Source organism: Falco punctatus (genome assembly GCF_963210335.1).
Source record: "Falco punctatus genome assembly, chromosome: 9".
Lineage (NCBI taxonomy): Eukaryota > Metazoa > Chordata > Aves > Falconiformes > Falconidae > Falco > Falco punctatus.
The window spans coordinates 3,564,533-3,579,554 of NC_137589.1; the positions used below are offsets into that span (position 1 = coordinate 3,564,533).

A 15,022-nucleotide genomic window follows, 5' to 3' on the forward strand; every position below is an offset into this window, starting at 1 on the left:
GGTGAGGTTGTAGAGCAGTCATGGCCCTGGTGCCCACATGTCCTCTGCAGCATGTGATGGCACATGTGGACCTTCAGGCTAATGATCCATAATATATTCCAATGCATTTTAAGTTCCAGCAGACCGTCATGAAAGGGTAGTTTATAGTCTGAAACAGGCCATTGCCTTTAACATGTCCATTTGTAAAGAAACAGAGCAGCGGCAAATCCGGACTGCAACGACGGGTTGAATACTGAAAATAATAGTATAGAATACACATTTCTAATTTTGATTTATTTTGCACCAGAGTACTAAGGTTTTCATTGAAGCCTCCCAGACAATTCAGAGCTGGTTTCAAGAGCATGTGTTTTTAAATGACAAAGAAGTTAGCAAGAAATCTCAAACAAAACTGACCAGTGTGATAGTCAGTAGATGAGCAACGGTTACATATATTATGACAGAGTATGTCGCTAATTTGAATCTTTTCATTTGCAGGAATCTCTGTCATCACAAAATACAACACTGATTTCACCGACAGTCATTTCACCGATGATTGATGAGAATAAATCAAAAGAGAATTGGCCCACTTCACCTATACAGTCCGTGATCCCCCCGCCCTGTGCTCACCACTCGAAGCAATCTCTGGCTAACCACGGTTCTGTCAACGTCAACAGAGCATTTACAGTACTTCCCAGCAGGTTAGAAATCCAGGCATCCTTAGATGACACCACGGCTTCATTGGACTCTCCCGTTGCAGAGTGTCGCAACCAGCAGAAAGGGTTTGCCTCCATAACCATTACAGCCAGGCGTGTTGCTGCAGGCGCCAGAGACCCAGCACGTGGACCTGGGGCTGTGCAAGAGCCCAATACCACGTTCCCCACCTCGAGCAAGGTCCGTGCTGCCCTCCCTAGCTGGCCTCCACCAGGCCACGCACACCAACATGCCTCTCTGTTAAAGATTTCTGAATCTTGCTCACAATTAGGTGAAGAGCCACAAAAGCAGCTTTTTGACCCCAGAAACAAAGAGAGCGAAGTGGGTCTTCAAAGCAGCGATGGGAGAGAGAAAGCACCACCTTCCTTCTTCTCATGTGTCCACCTTCAGGTTTCTCAGCAGTGTCCAAATACCATCTATTATTTAGACAAGTCGCTCAATGTATGCATTGACCAACCTCGAATTAAATGCCCCAAAATTCATAGATCAACATTGTCCTTCAATATAAATTGCAGTTTGTCTAGATTAACAGCAGATGGAGTAGATGGCATAGCTAATGGAGAGCCAATAGAGGAGATATTTCAAACAAAGCTTCTAGGAGAAAACAAGACTCCACTCAGAGCAAACATGAGTGCAACCTTAAAAGAAAATAATGTAATTAATAAAGACAAAACAAGTGAAGGCTATTTGGGTAGTAAATACCCGTTGCCAAGTGTCTTTGTCTCTGAACTTTCAGCATTTGTGGATATACCCAGAGGACCTAATAATGTAGTAACGGCAAAGAAAGATGATGATAAGCAGTCTGGCAGCTATCACACTGCATTTTCTCTCCAGCGTCCTAGTTCAAGTGATGAGGCAGGTAAGTAATTTCCATAAACCTCAGTCTGGTGGAGCAGAGGCTCAGGCTGGAACAGACCCACCACAATGATTTTAAGTGAGCAGATAACAGTAATCCTTGCTTCTGCAAAGGCACGGTGAGTCAGAGCACAACCCAGATGTTTTCAGTTTTAGGACTACCGTGAATATATTTGCCGTGCTAGTGATGTGTGCTGGTCATCAGATGACAGAGAGAACTATGCCTGTGTTTTCTGTATTATATCTCTATTTTTAACCATTTTTAACCGTAACATATTTTTTCCCCTAGTAACATGCAGGCGCTTAGCCCCTGAAAATAATTAGGTCTTTCTTTGAGGGCTGAATTTCAAGGTCTGAGATTAAGAGGGAGATGGCTGCACTGAGCTTGCTTTTGTGCTCCTTGCAATAAAAATGATCTTGTTTTCAGCTTTTATGTAGAAGGCTATAGTAATAAGCCCAGGCTTTTATAACTAATGGCTCCAGGTAAATGGTTTGCAAATCTTTAACACATTTGTTTCAAACATCTCCAAGCATTTTGCAAACATAAAATTTTCTTTGCAACATTGCTTTCAGAGAAGGGAAAGGTACTGTGGGGATTGCTTCATGCCCAGAGTGCTATAGCTTCTGCTGCACTGGGCTGTAGCAGCTATTTTACAGTGCACTTGAATAACCACAGCTGAGTTTATTGACTTTCCAGGAAAGGAGTGTGGATGGGAAGAATGTCAATGAGTGAGCCTGGGTTTTACCAGAAGCACTAAGGTTAAAACTTACCCCCCATGTATCCTGCGACCTTGGGCTACCTTTGATTGCAATTACCCAGTTCTTATACACCCTTTTTGATCTAAGTATATGAGCATAAGCTACATCTTGAGATTCATTTGTACCTTCATCTTCCCAGTGTGCAAATGGAAAATAGGAGAAAGACGAGAAGCTGCATGATGTCTCATGGGCTGGACATGTACAAACCCCAGGCTGTACCAGCCCTTTGCACCTTGCTGTGACTGCTGCACTTGCTTCCCCGTGCCTGCAATCGATGGGACTGCTCTTGCAGTTATCAAGGTGCAAACAGTGGTTTCATTCAGAGGCCTTCTGCTTTAACCTTTAAGAAAATAATCCACGGAGCCAGGGTTTTCCACAGGGAAACTGGCAGTGTCAGTAATTCCAGAGCCAGGCCTTTAAATGAAAACTGTGTGGGTCCAAAGGGTGAAGCACCCCTCAGGCTGGGTGCTGAAGAAAGCCTGAGATAAAATATTTCTTTATTCTTTAGAGGGAAGTAAGGTTGTTCAGCCTGCAGAAAAGGGGGCTCGGGGGGCCCTGATCGCTCTCAGCTCCCTGGCAGGGGCTGTGGGCAGGGGGGGTTGGTCTCTGCTCCCAGGGAACCAGCCACAGGACAAGAGGGAACGGCCTCGAGTTGCGCCAGGGGAGGGTTAGGTTGGGTGCCAGGGAAAGTTCTTCTTCACCAAAAGGGTGGGCAAGCCCTGGCACAGGCTGCCCAGGGAGCTGGTGGGGTCACCAGCCCTGGAGGTGTCTAAAAAACTTGTAGATGCAGTGCCTGGGGACATGGTTTAGTGGAGGGCTTGGCAGTGCTGGGTTAACAGTTGGATTTGTGATTGTGATCTTAAAGGTCTTTTCCAACCCGAATAATTCTATTTATGTTTATAAGTGTAATCCAGGCTGTCCATTGTTGAGGGGGAGATGACACAGTGAGGAGCAGGAGAGGGAAGATGCCAACCAGTGTTAGAGATCTGGGGACAGAAATGTAAAGGAGCGAGGACTGGTGAGGACCTTCCGCTGACTCACAGCAGCAAATTAAGCATTTTGGCTTTGGACCTCATTAAATACCATCCTAATTTCAAATAATGATGTCCTCCTGAAGCTTCCATAGGAAGTATTATGTATGCGAGTCATTGTTCAACAGCATCTAAAGTCTCTCTGTGATATCCTGCAGAAACAAGGATTAGAATAATACTGAGCCTTCCGTGGGCTTAGTGATACAGTGATGGCATGAAAGAATCACTTTTACTAGAAGTAATTAGAAAGTGAAACAGGGCGCTGCTTACAGATCCACAGTTTTACTGAAAAGAGGAAATAAGTGAGGTAACCTGCTGAGCAGTGCTGGGGTTTGAAAAATTACTTCCACTATTTGTGTACACAAGAATACAGGTGTAAATAAACGTGGGAAATGCTACCTTTTTAACTGCTTCCACCTTTTGTGTAAGCAATAATGTAGAATGTAAAGATATATATTTCTCTTGATCAGACTCTTTGTAATAGATAAGAAGGTGTTTAGCAGCTTGCTACAACTTTCCTGTCTGAAATTTGTATAAAGAGCCAGAATAATGCTTCAAAACAACGGCCTTTCTCACCAGGATCCCCAAAGTAATGAGCTCTGGCATAGCCGTCAACCATTAAATGTGACAAATCATAAGAAACCCAGTTAAATGTGTGAGACATCTGCAGTGCTCATTAAAATTAAAGGCAATTGGTATGATTTAACCTGGGAGAAAATGAAAACCTGAGTTCCCTTCAGTTTGGACAATGGGTAAAGTGAGGGAGAGAAGTGATTGCCTAGGTCAAATACTCCGTCCAGGTGCAAATCTGGTACAGTACTACAGCCTGTTATACGGGTTTTGTCCTGGACTAGTCTTAGATATTTAAAGAGAGTTATAGTGGGGACACTGTTGCCTTCCTGCTTTTTGCTGTGGCATATCTGCATATTGGAAATTACAAGACCTGTATTGCAAGATGCTGCTTTACCAGCACAGCGAAATAACTACCCCATCAGCAAAGTCTTTTATACCATTATAGATTCCCAATTCCTTTAAGTATTTTTTTCCTTTGGTGTTTACTAGCTCAAATCCATTCATGTTAAGCTTTGATCTGCTGTGTGTTTATGCAATGAAATGTTTGTGAAACGGGATGTTTAAAAAGAAGGAAGAGCTAGCAAAGAAGGGAGAGTGAACAACTTTTGATACAGTGCTAATATCTTAACATAGTTATCTTATGGATGGGGGAACTGTGGAGAGCACACTGTCCATCACATTTCTGATGATCCAGAAAGTTTGAGTTTATATGAGTTTGCAGCTGTAGGCAATATCTTCCTGCCAGCAGAAATACAAGTGGTAATAACATCACCATGGGTGTAAAAAAAAAAAAAAATCAAGGCTAGACTTTTCTGTATGAAATCTGTAAATGTAGTTTCCAGGATGTATAGGCTGCCTTACTAGGATCTGAAGTCGAATGACACCCAAATACTTCTCTGCTTTTTAGGTACTGGGCCAAGTTTGCCATTTCCTATAGGGTCAGTTGAGTCATGGTCTCTTTGGAGGATTTTTTTCTAATTTTTCATATGACTTCACTAAAGTAACAATGATTCTACTTATAGTATTACTCATACTATTTCATGTTCAAATCCAAGTATTCAGGATTTGGCTTTACGTGGACCTGGATAACCTAATCTAAGGCCCTGCTTTCAGCAAGAGGTTGGTCCAGATAATCTCCAGAGGTATATATTTCCACAATGTGCCGCATATGAAAAAGATATTTTAGGAATATTAATGAAATGTAAATCTTGGGCTATGCTCATGGATGGTAATTATACTTAGAAATCCAAATCTCTCAGCTCAGCTAGTGTTCAAAGCCATGTTTCATGCTACAGCATTCCAAGGATGGAATACGATCTTGTGATTTCACTGCTGTGGACTGTATCTCCTACTGGCTTCATTGCTTTGGGTACTTCCATTATTTGGCAAAAAATTGGACTGTAATTGCTGGAAAATCCATGTTACACATGGTCAGACTTGAACTGCAGGAGGACATAGAGTTATAGGACATGACTGTCTTTATTTTTAATGAATGGCCACCATTTAAATCCCTTGGGCAGCTTAAGGAAGGTGTACCCGTTAATGTGAAATGATCCAGAGAGCCACATGACCCACCTCAGAGATATGACCAAGGGTAAGCTCGGGCCAAGCTCCATGGGGTCCTTGTCACAGGTGATCGATGTGTATCACCCTGCCTTTGGTCATGGTTTTTAACAAGCTGTCAGAACTTGCTGGCACTGCTTTTAAATGAATGCTGCAATTTCCTTTACTGTCTGTAGCTGATGTCTCATAAATACAAGGTAAGTTAAAAATGAAAGGATTAGTCTTGTTTCTGTTGAAGACAGGAGCATTTTTAATCTTAATTTCCCACCTACATTTCACGAAGAACATATTCCACATGAATATCTAGTTTTCCATCCATCTTTTACAATCTATTACCTACTGGATTCCATGCTGAATTATAAAAAAGGGACAAAGGGAAGAAAATCCCACAACTTTAAATCCATTTTAACCTTTTTAATTAAACAATATCACTTACTGGGAATGAATATAAGTGCCAACATCTAAATTCATCTGTTTCAGCTTAATTGTAAACATCGTGATGCCTGAGCACCTTCACAAACCTCAGCTATGTTATAAACCAAAATAATTTCTGCTAACACTTCAATTTTTATAACGTCTACACTTTTGTTTTTCTTTTGTTGTCATGCTCAAAACTGCTGTGCAGGGTTATTAAGGAAGAACAGCTGAGGTGCAGAGAAATGAGAATCTGGTCGGGATGGCAAGTACTGGGCTGGCTCCCACAGCCCTACCTTGAGTTACAAAAGACGTGGAGGTGACAAAAGGGCACCTCATGAATCACACTCCTATGTAAACGACCCAAATGTAGGGAAATCAGGATTACGAGGTATGCGTGAGTCATCAACAGAAGGTGAACATGACACAATGGTGGTGGCGGTGACTGTGGATGGCAGTAAGTGCAGGCACGGGGAGCCAGCCCTGGCATGGCGGGGGGCTGGGGGCATGCACTGTGAACTGCCCGCAAACGACACAATTCAGGAACAAAGCTCTCAAGAAGAGGAAGAACACACTTAAATCAGTGAACAAGACAGATCAGAGAGCTGGTATTGCAGTTGCTCATTTTCCCAAAGAGAATGGCAGGTGACTTGAAAGTATAATTTACTTAATTAAAACAACCCAAGGCAATGAATGGGGAAAACGGAGATGGGATCTGGGCTTTTGGGGTGTTGAACAGCCCCAGATGACTATTGGCTTCTGATTCCTTCTTAAACAACAGTTTTATTAACAAGTGCTGAAGTGGGCAGCATTTTTTCCAAGGAGTGCTGAAGTCGGCAGCATTTTTTCCAAGGAGTGAGTAACTGGACTTTAATTTGTTTCAAGAACTATTTTTTTTTTTTTTTTTTTTATGTAGTGTGCATGTCTATATGTATGTGTATATATACTTGTACTGGAGTCAAATCAGAACAGATTGTGCTGTGGGATTTCGATAGGTTGCTACCTGCAAAGCAAAAAAGAAAAAAAAAATAAATTAAATACACATTGGAAAGCCCTTGGTATTAGAGACATTTATATATCAAGAAAATATTTGTAGGTCACCTTTAAACTAATATATACTCATGGTAATCAGGATGGGTTAATGTAAGCAATCTTAAGACTGAAGACTATGCATAGCATTTACTTTCAATTATTAAATAGTATTTGAAATGTTGTAATGAATGAATGTGACCTATCTGGTGGTCTCACCCCATCTCCTGTTTATGGGGAAGCCACTATGCAATAATCCAGAGTACAAGTGTGTGTGTAGGGAGATATATATATATATACACACACAACATATGAACAAGATATAATTAGATGAAAGCTGTTCCTTACAATATGGAATTTATTGTATAGAAACTTGAGTAGCTACAGCTGATGCTAATTAACTCTCCAGCCTGAGAATGTGTACAGTGGTAGTGATGGTGAAGACAGGAGAAATGTGAAATATGGCACAGAAGATTTTACTTTAGCTTGCACCTGCTAGGCATGAGGAGCCAAATCTTCAGCTGATGTCAACCAATAGAAAGATCTGCCTTCAGAGGAGTGACACTGATTTACATCAGCTGAGAATCTGGCCGGGGGATGTTACTGACTTGGCATTATGGACATAGCAGCTGGTGCTGACTTGTTAAGAACAAAGGACCACATGCCAAAAAGCCCATTAAAAGGAGCTCCTTTGATGTTTCACTTCATCTGGTATAAATTTAAAATGGAAGAGGCTGTCGATTTTCCTTAGTCTAGACATTTTGTGTCATTGGGTCTGTGTCACACTGCAATGTGACCTTCATGTACTGTATCAGATGCTCAGAAACTGAGAACTTGGTCCTTACAGATGTTGAAAACTCCGTGAGGAACTGGAAGTCCTCAGTTATTAGTGACTCTGGAAGGTGGAAGGGTGGGGTCGAGACAGACCCCAACCCGTGTGGTGGGCAATAGGATTTTCCTATCCTTATCCTGGAGACTTTTTATTCCTTTTTAGAAGGAAGAGGATGCCTCCTCTACTCTGAAGGGCCCTTTTGCATTTATAAAGTACCAAGCTCTTGAGCTTTGCTTTTAGTTTCAAATGCCCACTGCCAGTTTCTCCACCGTGTGGTGTGGTGAAGGAAGGGTTAATGACGCTCACTGGGTGTAAGAGAAGAAGCAAGGGATTGGCATGGAGTGGTACTCTTCCTTACTCCACTTACTTAGATAAACTACAGGACTCAGGAGAGCGATGTGGCCTTCTGCCCTGTCTTATGGATGTGTAGCTACCATAGGAGGTTCTGCCCTGTCATATGGAGGAGTAGCTACCATCGGAGGTTCTGCCCTGTCATATGGAGGAGTAGCTACCATCGGAGGTTCTGCCCTGTCATATGGAGGAGTAGCTACCATCGGAGGTTCTGCCCTGTCATATGGAGGAGTAGCTACCATCGGAGGTCATAGGTGACAGATGTGAGCAAGAGGGAGAGATGATACTCAAGGTTGTGTAAGCCAAAGCTTCTCCTAGGCTGGTCTTCAACGGCAACACTGGCGATGCAGTGGCACTGTTATGTCACAGCGACCCTGGCCCTGATTAAAGAGCTCATCTTTTCCTGTGGAGCTTTCTTGTTCTTTGACAGTTTTTCTGTGGTGTTAGGCACCAAGCAGCCACGGGTGGTTGGGTGAATGATTGGGGTTTTGTATTTGTTTTGGGGTTTTTTTGTGGATGTTTTTGTTTACTTGTTTGTTTTCACTTGTTTAAGGGCATGACCATAAAATAGTTTGACTGGAGTTGAAGGAGCTCTTCACCTTCAGGAAACATGCCTTTTGCAGATTAAAGGCTCGGTTTTATGTTATGGGGCACAGCAACAAACTTGTTGGATAGAAAAGCCATTGTTTCCCTAGAAGACAGAAGGATATCTGCCCTGTTAATGATGTTATGGACAACATTTATATGAGTGAAATTCATAAATTAGAATTCATTTCCTAAAGATGATTATATTGTCTGCTGAAGATCCAAGCTAAAGTTCGGCTCTCCTTGTTTTGTCATGTGAAAGTTAATGGTTTGATTTTTTCCACTGTTTTCCATCTTAGGCAGGGTGAGCATTTCTGCCTTGAGCTGTCAGAGTTGGTAAAAATGTGAGAGAATCCAAAGTGAAAGACTCTGGAGGGGGAAAGTCACTCGCTAGCACTCAGGGCAAGCAGTGGAGGACCGAATACTAGAATCATTAAAATGATGACGAGAAAGAGAGGCTACGTGGATTCGGTGACTGCATTATGCCACTGGATTAAAGGGCCTCATTTTCCCCTTATTCACACTTGGTTTAAACTGGGAGCAACTCTTCTGCAGTCTGTGAAATGAGTACTTGCCTCAGTCTGGCTGCGGAAAATTATCAGAAAGAGCTGAACAACTAGGTGGTTTTGACACGATGAGAATACCAAGTGGTCGATACATTTCTTCCCCTGCAAATCACCATTTAAATGTTCTAAATTGTTGTGAAAGTTATTTTTAAAGTCACGCTGCATCACATTACTCCTTGAGTCACTACAATAGTGTCTGATAGCTTCTGGCATGACGTCCTTAAAATACAAATGGGGATGTCTAAGATTTTTGTTACGTGGATGTTACAGAGAACATCTCAAAAGTACAGCAGCAAATTTCAAAGTATTTTCAATAAACATTTCCATGGTTCTTAACAATATGAACAGAGATTCTCTCAGTCTAAGGACCAGTTTCCTGGGAGCGTTGGGCTTGTTAAAGACATAGCTTTGGTATAGCACGGCCAAAAATGCATGACAAGAAAAACAACGATGATCCAAGGCATCACTCTAAGGCTGATTATCTTCAACCAGAAAATAATTACCAGGTGCTTGTCCAATCTCCCAATTATGAAAAGTTTAATGAAAAGAGGATATTTTTCCTTTTATCCTGTCCTAGCACATAGGAAGCAAGAGAGGGAAAAATGTTAGCAAAATATATAAACACTGATGTCAAGCAGCTGGGTATTGGGAACTCACTGGTGCAAGCAGTCAAATCAGATCATATGGGTGGATTATTTCCTGACCACTAAAATATTCTGCAGCAATAATATGCTCTTGTGATTCAGAGTGTAGGATGATCTCCTGTGGGTGCCAGGCAGGAACGTTTCCTTTTTGCTGGTGCAGTCATTGCAAATGACACCCTTGGTCCACCAAACCTCTCCGTGTACGGTCGGCGTCAGTCCCTCACACCCTGTCCTGAGCAGCACGTGGCTGCCCATGAACTCCCTGAAATAAGTGGTGTTCCTTTATTTAACACCAAGAGAGAGGACAGATTAATGATTTGCAAAGTGTTTGAAGAAAATAAATTGGCAGTCACCAGGGAGAGACTTATTGGTAGGTGCTGTTGATTAGCTGCATTATGGGATTGTTTGCTCTGAAAGCAAGTGTTGGACTACACTAATTTTGTCAAATGCCTTTTGTAAACAAGCTATTCCTTGACATTAAGAGGTTCTTCCTACTTTGGACTGATTGTAAATTTGAAGACTAGTAGATCTTAGGTACACTTGATAAGCTTTTTCTTTTAAATGATTACAACTTTCTACAGTCAAATACTAGCTTTTGTAAAAAGAAAGGATCTTCCTTCTGAGAAATGTGCCCACAGCTGTCAATGTCATTTTAAAAATAAAACAAAAAAAACCCAACCTTTTTTAGAGATGATTTATTAATCTAGACTCTTAGCTTGAGGTGTTATCGATATAACAGTTAATTAAGCCTTATCCTCACCAGGCAGGGCTGTTTGAAGAAGCATTAGTAGAGGTACAATGACATGTTCATCAGGAGTAACAGTCTGGCTGGTCCTCTCAGCTCAAGCTTGCAATGTTGCCTCAACTTGGGGTCTTGAAAATTCTGGGAAGGGAGCTGAGGACATGGCCCAGCCCTGTTTCCCAGGATCCAGCCTCAGGTTCTTACTGAAAGGTACCCAGACCTTGTTAAGTGTGCCAGTTTGGATAGGGAGCACGGGCAGAGCTACAATACTGTCAGGACCTTTTGCAATTCGGATAGTTTCCGTGGATGCTGATGTTGAGCAGTGGCTGACACTGTCTCTTACAAATGAGTCATTTGACAAACATCAGAAGGCAGTTAGCGATGTAGGTCTCATTGCTGGTCAGCAGAAATTTTAGTAAAAACATCTGAATTTTGTAGCACTCCTTGCCGACTGCAGCTTGTTGACTGATTAAAAGTGATGTCTTTTCCTCGGCAGTGATCTGAATAATAAATTATCCATCCTATCTTCCATCCTTTGACAAACACTGAAATAACTAATAATATTGTCATTGCTCTCAATGTTTCCATTCTTCTGTGTTACCAGGCTGTTGAGATGATGTGGTCTGTTTGCTTCTATCTAAGACCATATGGCTTAGCCAGGGTAATACTTGTTTCACGATAGGAATTGAGTCATCAGTCTTTGTCATCAGGAGGCTGGAGGCTTGGTTTGGATTACAGATCGCTGCTTGCCTGCTTGAGGCACGTGTGGGCTCTGTACAGCCTATGCCTACATATGCCTGGGTCTAAATCTCAAAGAAGGTAGATCTTTCTTAGATTTAAGGAACATTAATTGCCACTCCTCTCTGCTTGGGGTCTTGGTAGCGTCAGCTTCCATCACGGAGGTCTGGGAGAGCTCAGCAGCCCAGGGCATGGGGCCTCTATTAAATTTAAAAAAAAAAAAAAAAACAACCAAACAACAAAAACCACCAGGTGGTCTATAATGTAAAACCTACCTACAGTGGTGATGTCTGATCTCGTTAATGACACACAGTGAATCAGTACTGTGTGTCTCCTTCCCTGGCTGCCTCTTGTCAGGCTTGCTTGGTGGTCACAGAGGATTTGTAGTGCTGCATCTGTTAAAATGAGCTTTGGCCAATTTCAAAGAAGCACTTTGTCATGAATGGTCAAAAATCCACATTGAAACACTAGGAAGAGTGTTCTAGGAAAGTATGAAAAGCTGCATTATCCTGTTGTAAAGTGGAAAGAGAAAGAAAAAAAAAAAAAAAAAAGTAGTAACAATGGAAAAGAGTATGTTTGCCTGAATTGTCCATGTTTGAAGGAAAGGCAAGTTTAACCTGCTGTAATGCAGGGTCACTTCCTGTTAGCAAAACCCCCTGAAGGGAGAGGGAGGAAAATGTAAAAAGATACTTTACAGTAAAACAATATACTTATTTTACTCAGAGATCAAGGATTCCTTAAAAAAAAAAAAAAAAAAAAAAAGCTTTTGAAAAACCACCCTGGGTTTTACAGAATATTTTTAACTCCTCCAATATCATGTGGTTTTCACTAAGCAATTATTTAAAAATTCAAGTATTGTCTTCTTTTTTTCTTGCACAGGGCAAAAATGACTTTTTTTTTGTGATTTTTGTTCCTTGACTTTTTCTCCTATAAGCAGCTGAACTTTTACAACTAGGATCTATATTTGCTGAATTTTATTAACAGAGTCATTCTGCTTTCTGTTTCTTTGAGTTTTGTTCTCTCGTATCTCCCAAAGCATTACACTTGCATGTCTTTGTTCATTAGTTTTAAAGCCTTTCTTCAGCTGGGATAATAGAAAAAACATATATTGCTAGTCATCCAGTTGCAATTCTAGATATTCTCAGAGGGGCATATATATTTCATCTGGTGCATGGGGATTTAGATATACAATTCCAGATAGTCTTAATGAGAGTAGCAGTCCTAATTCCCCACATAGTATATTAAAAACGGATCCAGAATGTATAGAGTGAAACTCTGTGATCTTACCTTTAAGTACCTTTGCCTTTTTCTTTTTCTTTTTTTTTTTTCAAAATTTCATTTGCATCTGCATTCCTTAGTTAAGGTAATTGACAGCTGCTTTGAGGATGAGGGAGCTGATCTTTGGAGCCTGTCTGGTTTGTTTCGCTGTGTTTTCCTGGGGATTGGCTGCACCTGGGTGTACCTTTTGAATTGAAAGGTTAATTCAAGAGGGAGTTAGAGGAAAGAATTTAGCAAATTGGCTCTGTTATTATTCTGACTACCGTTGATGTTAGACAAGAACAAGGCGCACCTTTCCTTATTGCCTTAATTAACTACAAAAAAAATTCCCTATCATACTGTGAATATAATAAAGGATTAAGATTTAGTTATAATATTAGTACAAGATCTAAGGAAGACTCTTTTCATGCAGAAAGGATGCAGTGGTTTTATACCTGAATTTCATCAGGAATCCTGCTTCTTAAAATTCTTTTTTAGGCATCCTTTTGTTGTCATAAAATGCTAAGAAGCAGCCATCACCTTTTTCTAATTTTAGACCCCATTCCTAATTTTGTCCATGACTTTCTTTCCTTTCTCTCCTACTCCATGTCTTTGTAGGGATTCCCCAGACCTGATGGGTGGAATGCCACTGTGGCATTTCTTTTAGCAGGGAAGGGGCGCAGCACATAAGAGAAGGCTGCCGCTGTTTGCACTGTATGTAGAGAAAATTCCTGGAGCTTAATTCTCAGTTCTTGCAGGTTACTGTACTTACACTTGGAAGCCAGTATCCACAAATAGCTAGTTTGGTAGTTAGGAGTAAATGGAGTGTGAATACTCCAGGCAACTCTTCTTTCTTTTGTTCAGATCCATATTTTAAGATGTTAGAGAGGAGAGATGTGACTTGCAGACAACTCTTTTGCACTGTTTTATTCTGCTACATTGCAGCCCCTTTTCACCACCCTGACGATTCATTCTGTAGTTTTGGATACCAATGCCTGGCAGCAGCAAATGGCCTCTCCTGGGGACACAACAGTGGCTTGAGCAGTCTGACAATCTCAGCAAAGAAGCTGTTTGGCTTCCCGACACACGCATTAGTTGCACAGACTGTTTCATGATATGAAGGCAAATTACCTCCTACTGTGATGCTGCCTTGGATGAGCAGAAACACTTTTCTCCTTTCCACTTTCTGTTCTTCTCTCTGCTTTCTGCTGGCCAGTAAACTATTTGAATTTAAAAGATGATTTAGAGATAATTTGTTTTCCATTCAAGTTCTTTCTGCAGCTTAGTTCTCTTTTCCCCCTCTATCCTTCTAGTATCCTGGCTGTCTTTGTGAAAAGACTTCCTTCTCTGTTGCTTTGCAGTTACTTAATGCTACCTGCTGCTTTTTTCATCTTCTCCTACCGCGCTGCTTGTTCCTACCTCCTCCCACAAACAGACTTTGATGCCCAGGACCCCATTAATCTGTCCCAAAGTTTCTTTCCTCTATATGTCATAAAACATTTGTAGAAACACAGAGTGTAACTGCAGGTCTGGGATCGGTCAGGGAATGAAGGAACAGATCACTGCATACGCACGAGCTCCAACTGAGTGTGTGTACAGAATTCAGTCTATCCAGTTTCCTGAGCATATTCACATCAAAACTATTTTCATCTGAGAAAAGAGCTAAGTTTTGACAAAAGATAAGGCAAATATTTGCAACGTGTGAAAAGCAAGGAGAAAAATAAGTTATACCAGAGAGAAGAGGGAGAGCTTGGATGCCAGCCTAGAATTTGGGAGCTTTGTGTTCACTTCCTTACTTTGACCAGATTTTCTGTATAGCTGTGAAATTGCTTGGGATGGGGTTCATCTCAATGAATTTAATCAGGAAAAAAGGGGTGAAGGGTTTTTTTTCCTGTCTATGCTGATATTTGGGGAGTCTTCAGTAGAGAATCCCTGAGAAGTTGACTGCTTCTCCCCATATGGACAGTTACAGGAAAGAACTTTTAATGTTACAAGCTTTCTGATCCGTATGGTAAGGGAAAGACACTAGGTGATGTACCTTAATGCCCTTGATTTCCTCAGAAATATAGGATGATGAAAAAGAAACATGAACCATCCAGATCACTAAAATGTGCAGGAGACCATAATTTTGCTAGTAAAAATATTTCTCATCAATTGTGAGTGCATTAAGGATTGGGAAAATGAACGGAAAGCTTCCCGCACCTCACTGCAGGATCTGATTTTACCTAATGACTCTTGGACAAGGAAGTGTCTTACATGATGTGTCGTCTCACCATTTCTCATGGACTGGATCAAAGGCGGAAAACACTTCTAACCTTCCCTCTGTCCTCAACAAAGACATTAGAAAGAAGTGTTTAGAGAGGGGCAGTGGCTGAGAATGAGTCAGCAGAGAA

At 41.3% G+C, this 15,022-nt stretch overlaps 1 protein-coding gene across 2 annotated transcripts in view; it reads left to right on the top strand.

Annotated features, from left to right (window-relative positions):
* Window positions 1–15,022, top strand: part of LOC308069958 ((E2-independent) E3 ubiquitin-conjugating enzyme FATS) — a 90,633-nt gene that overhangs the window by 44,360 nt on the left and 31,251 nt on the right. For both annotated transcript variants that reach the window (XM_080403130.1, XM_080403129.1), the window contains one exon: window positions 475–1,549. In XM_080403130.1, the coding sequence (XP_080259256.1) occupies window positions 475–1,549 (1,075 nt within the window). The remainder of the gene's footprint in view (window positions 1–474; window positions 1,550–15,022) is intronic.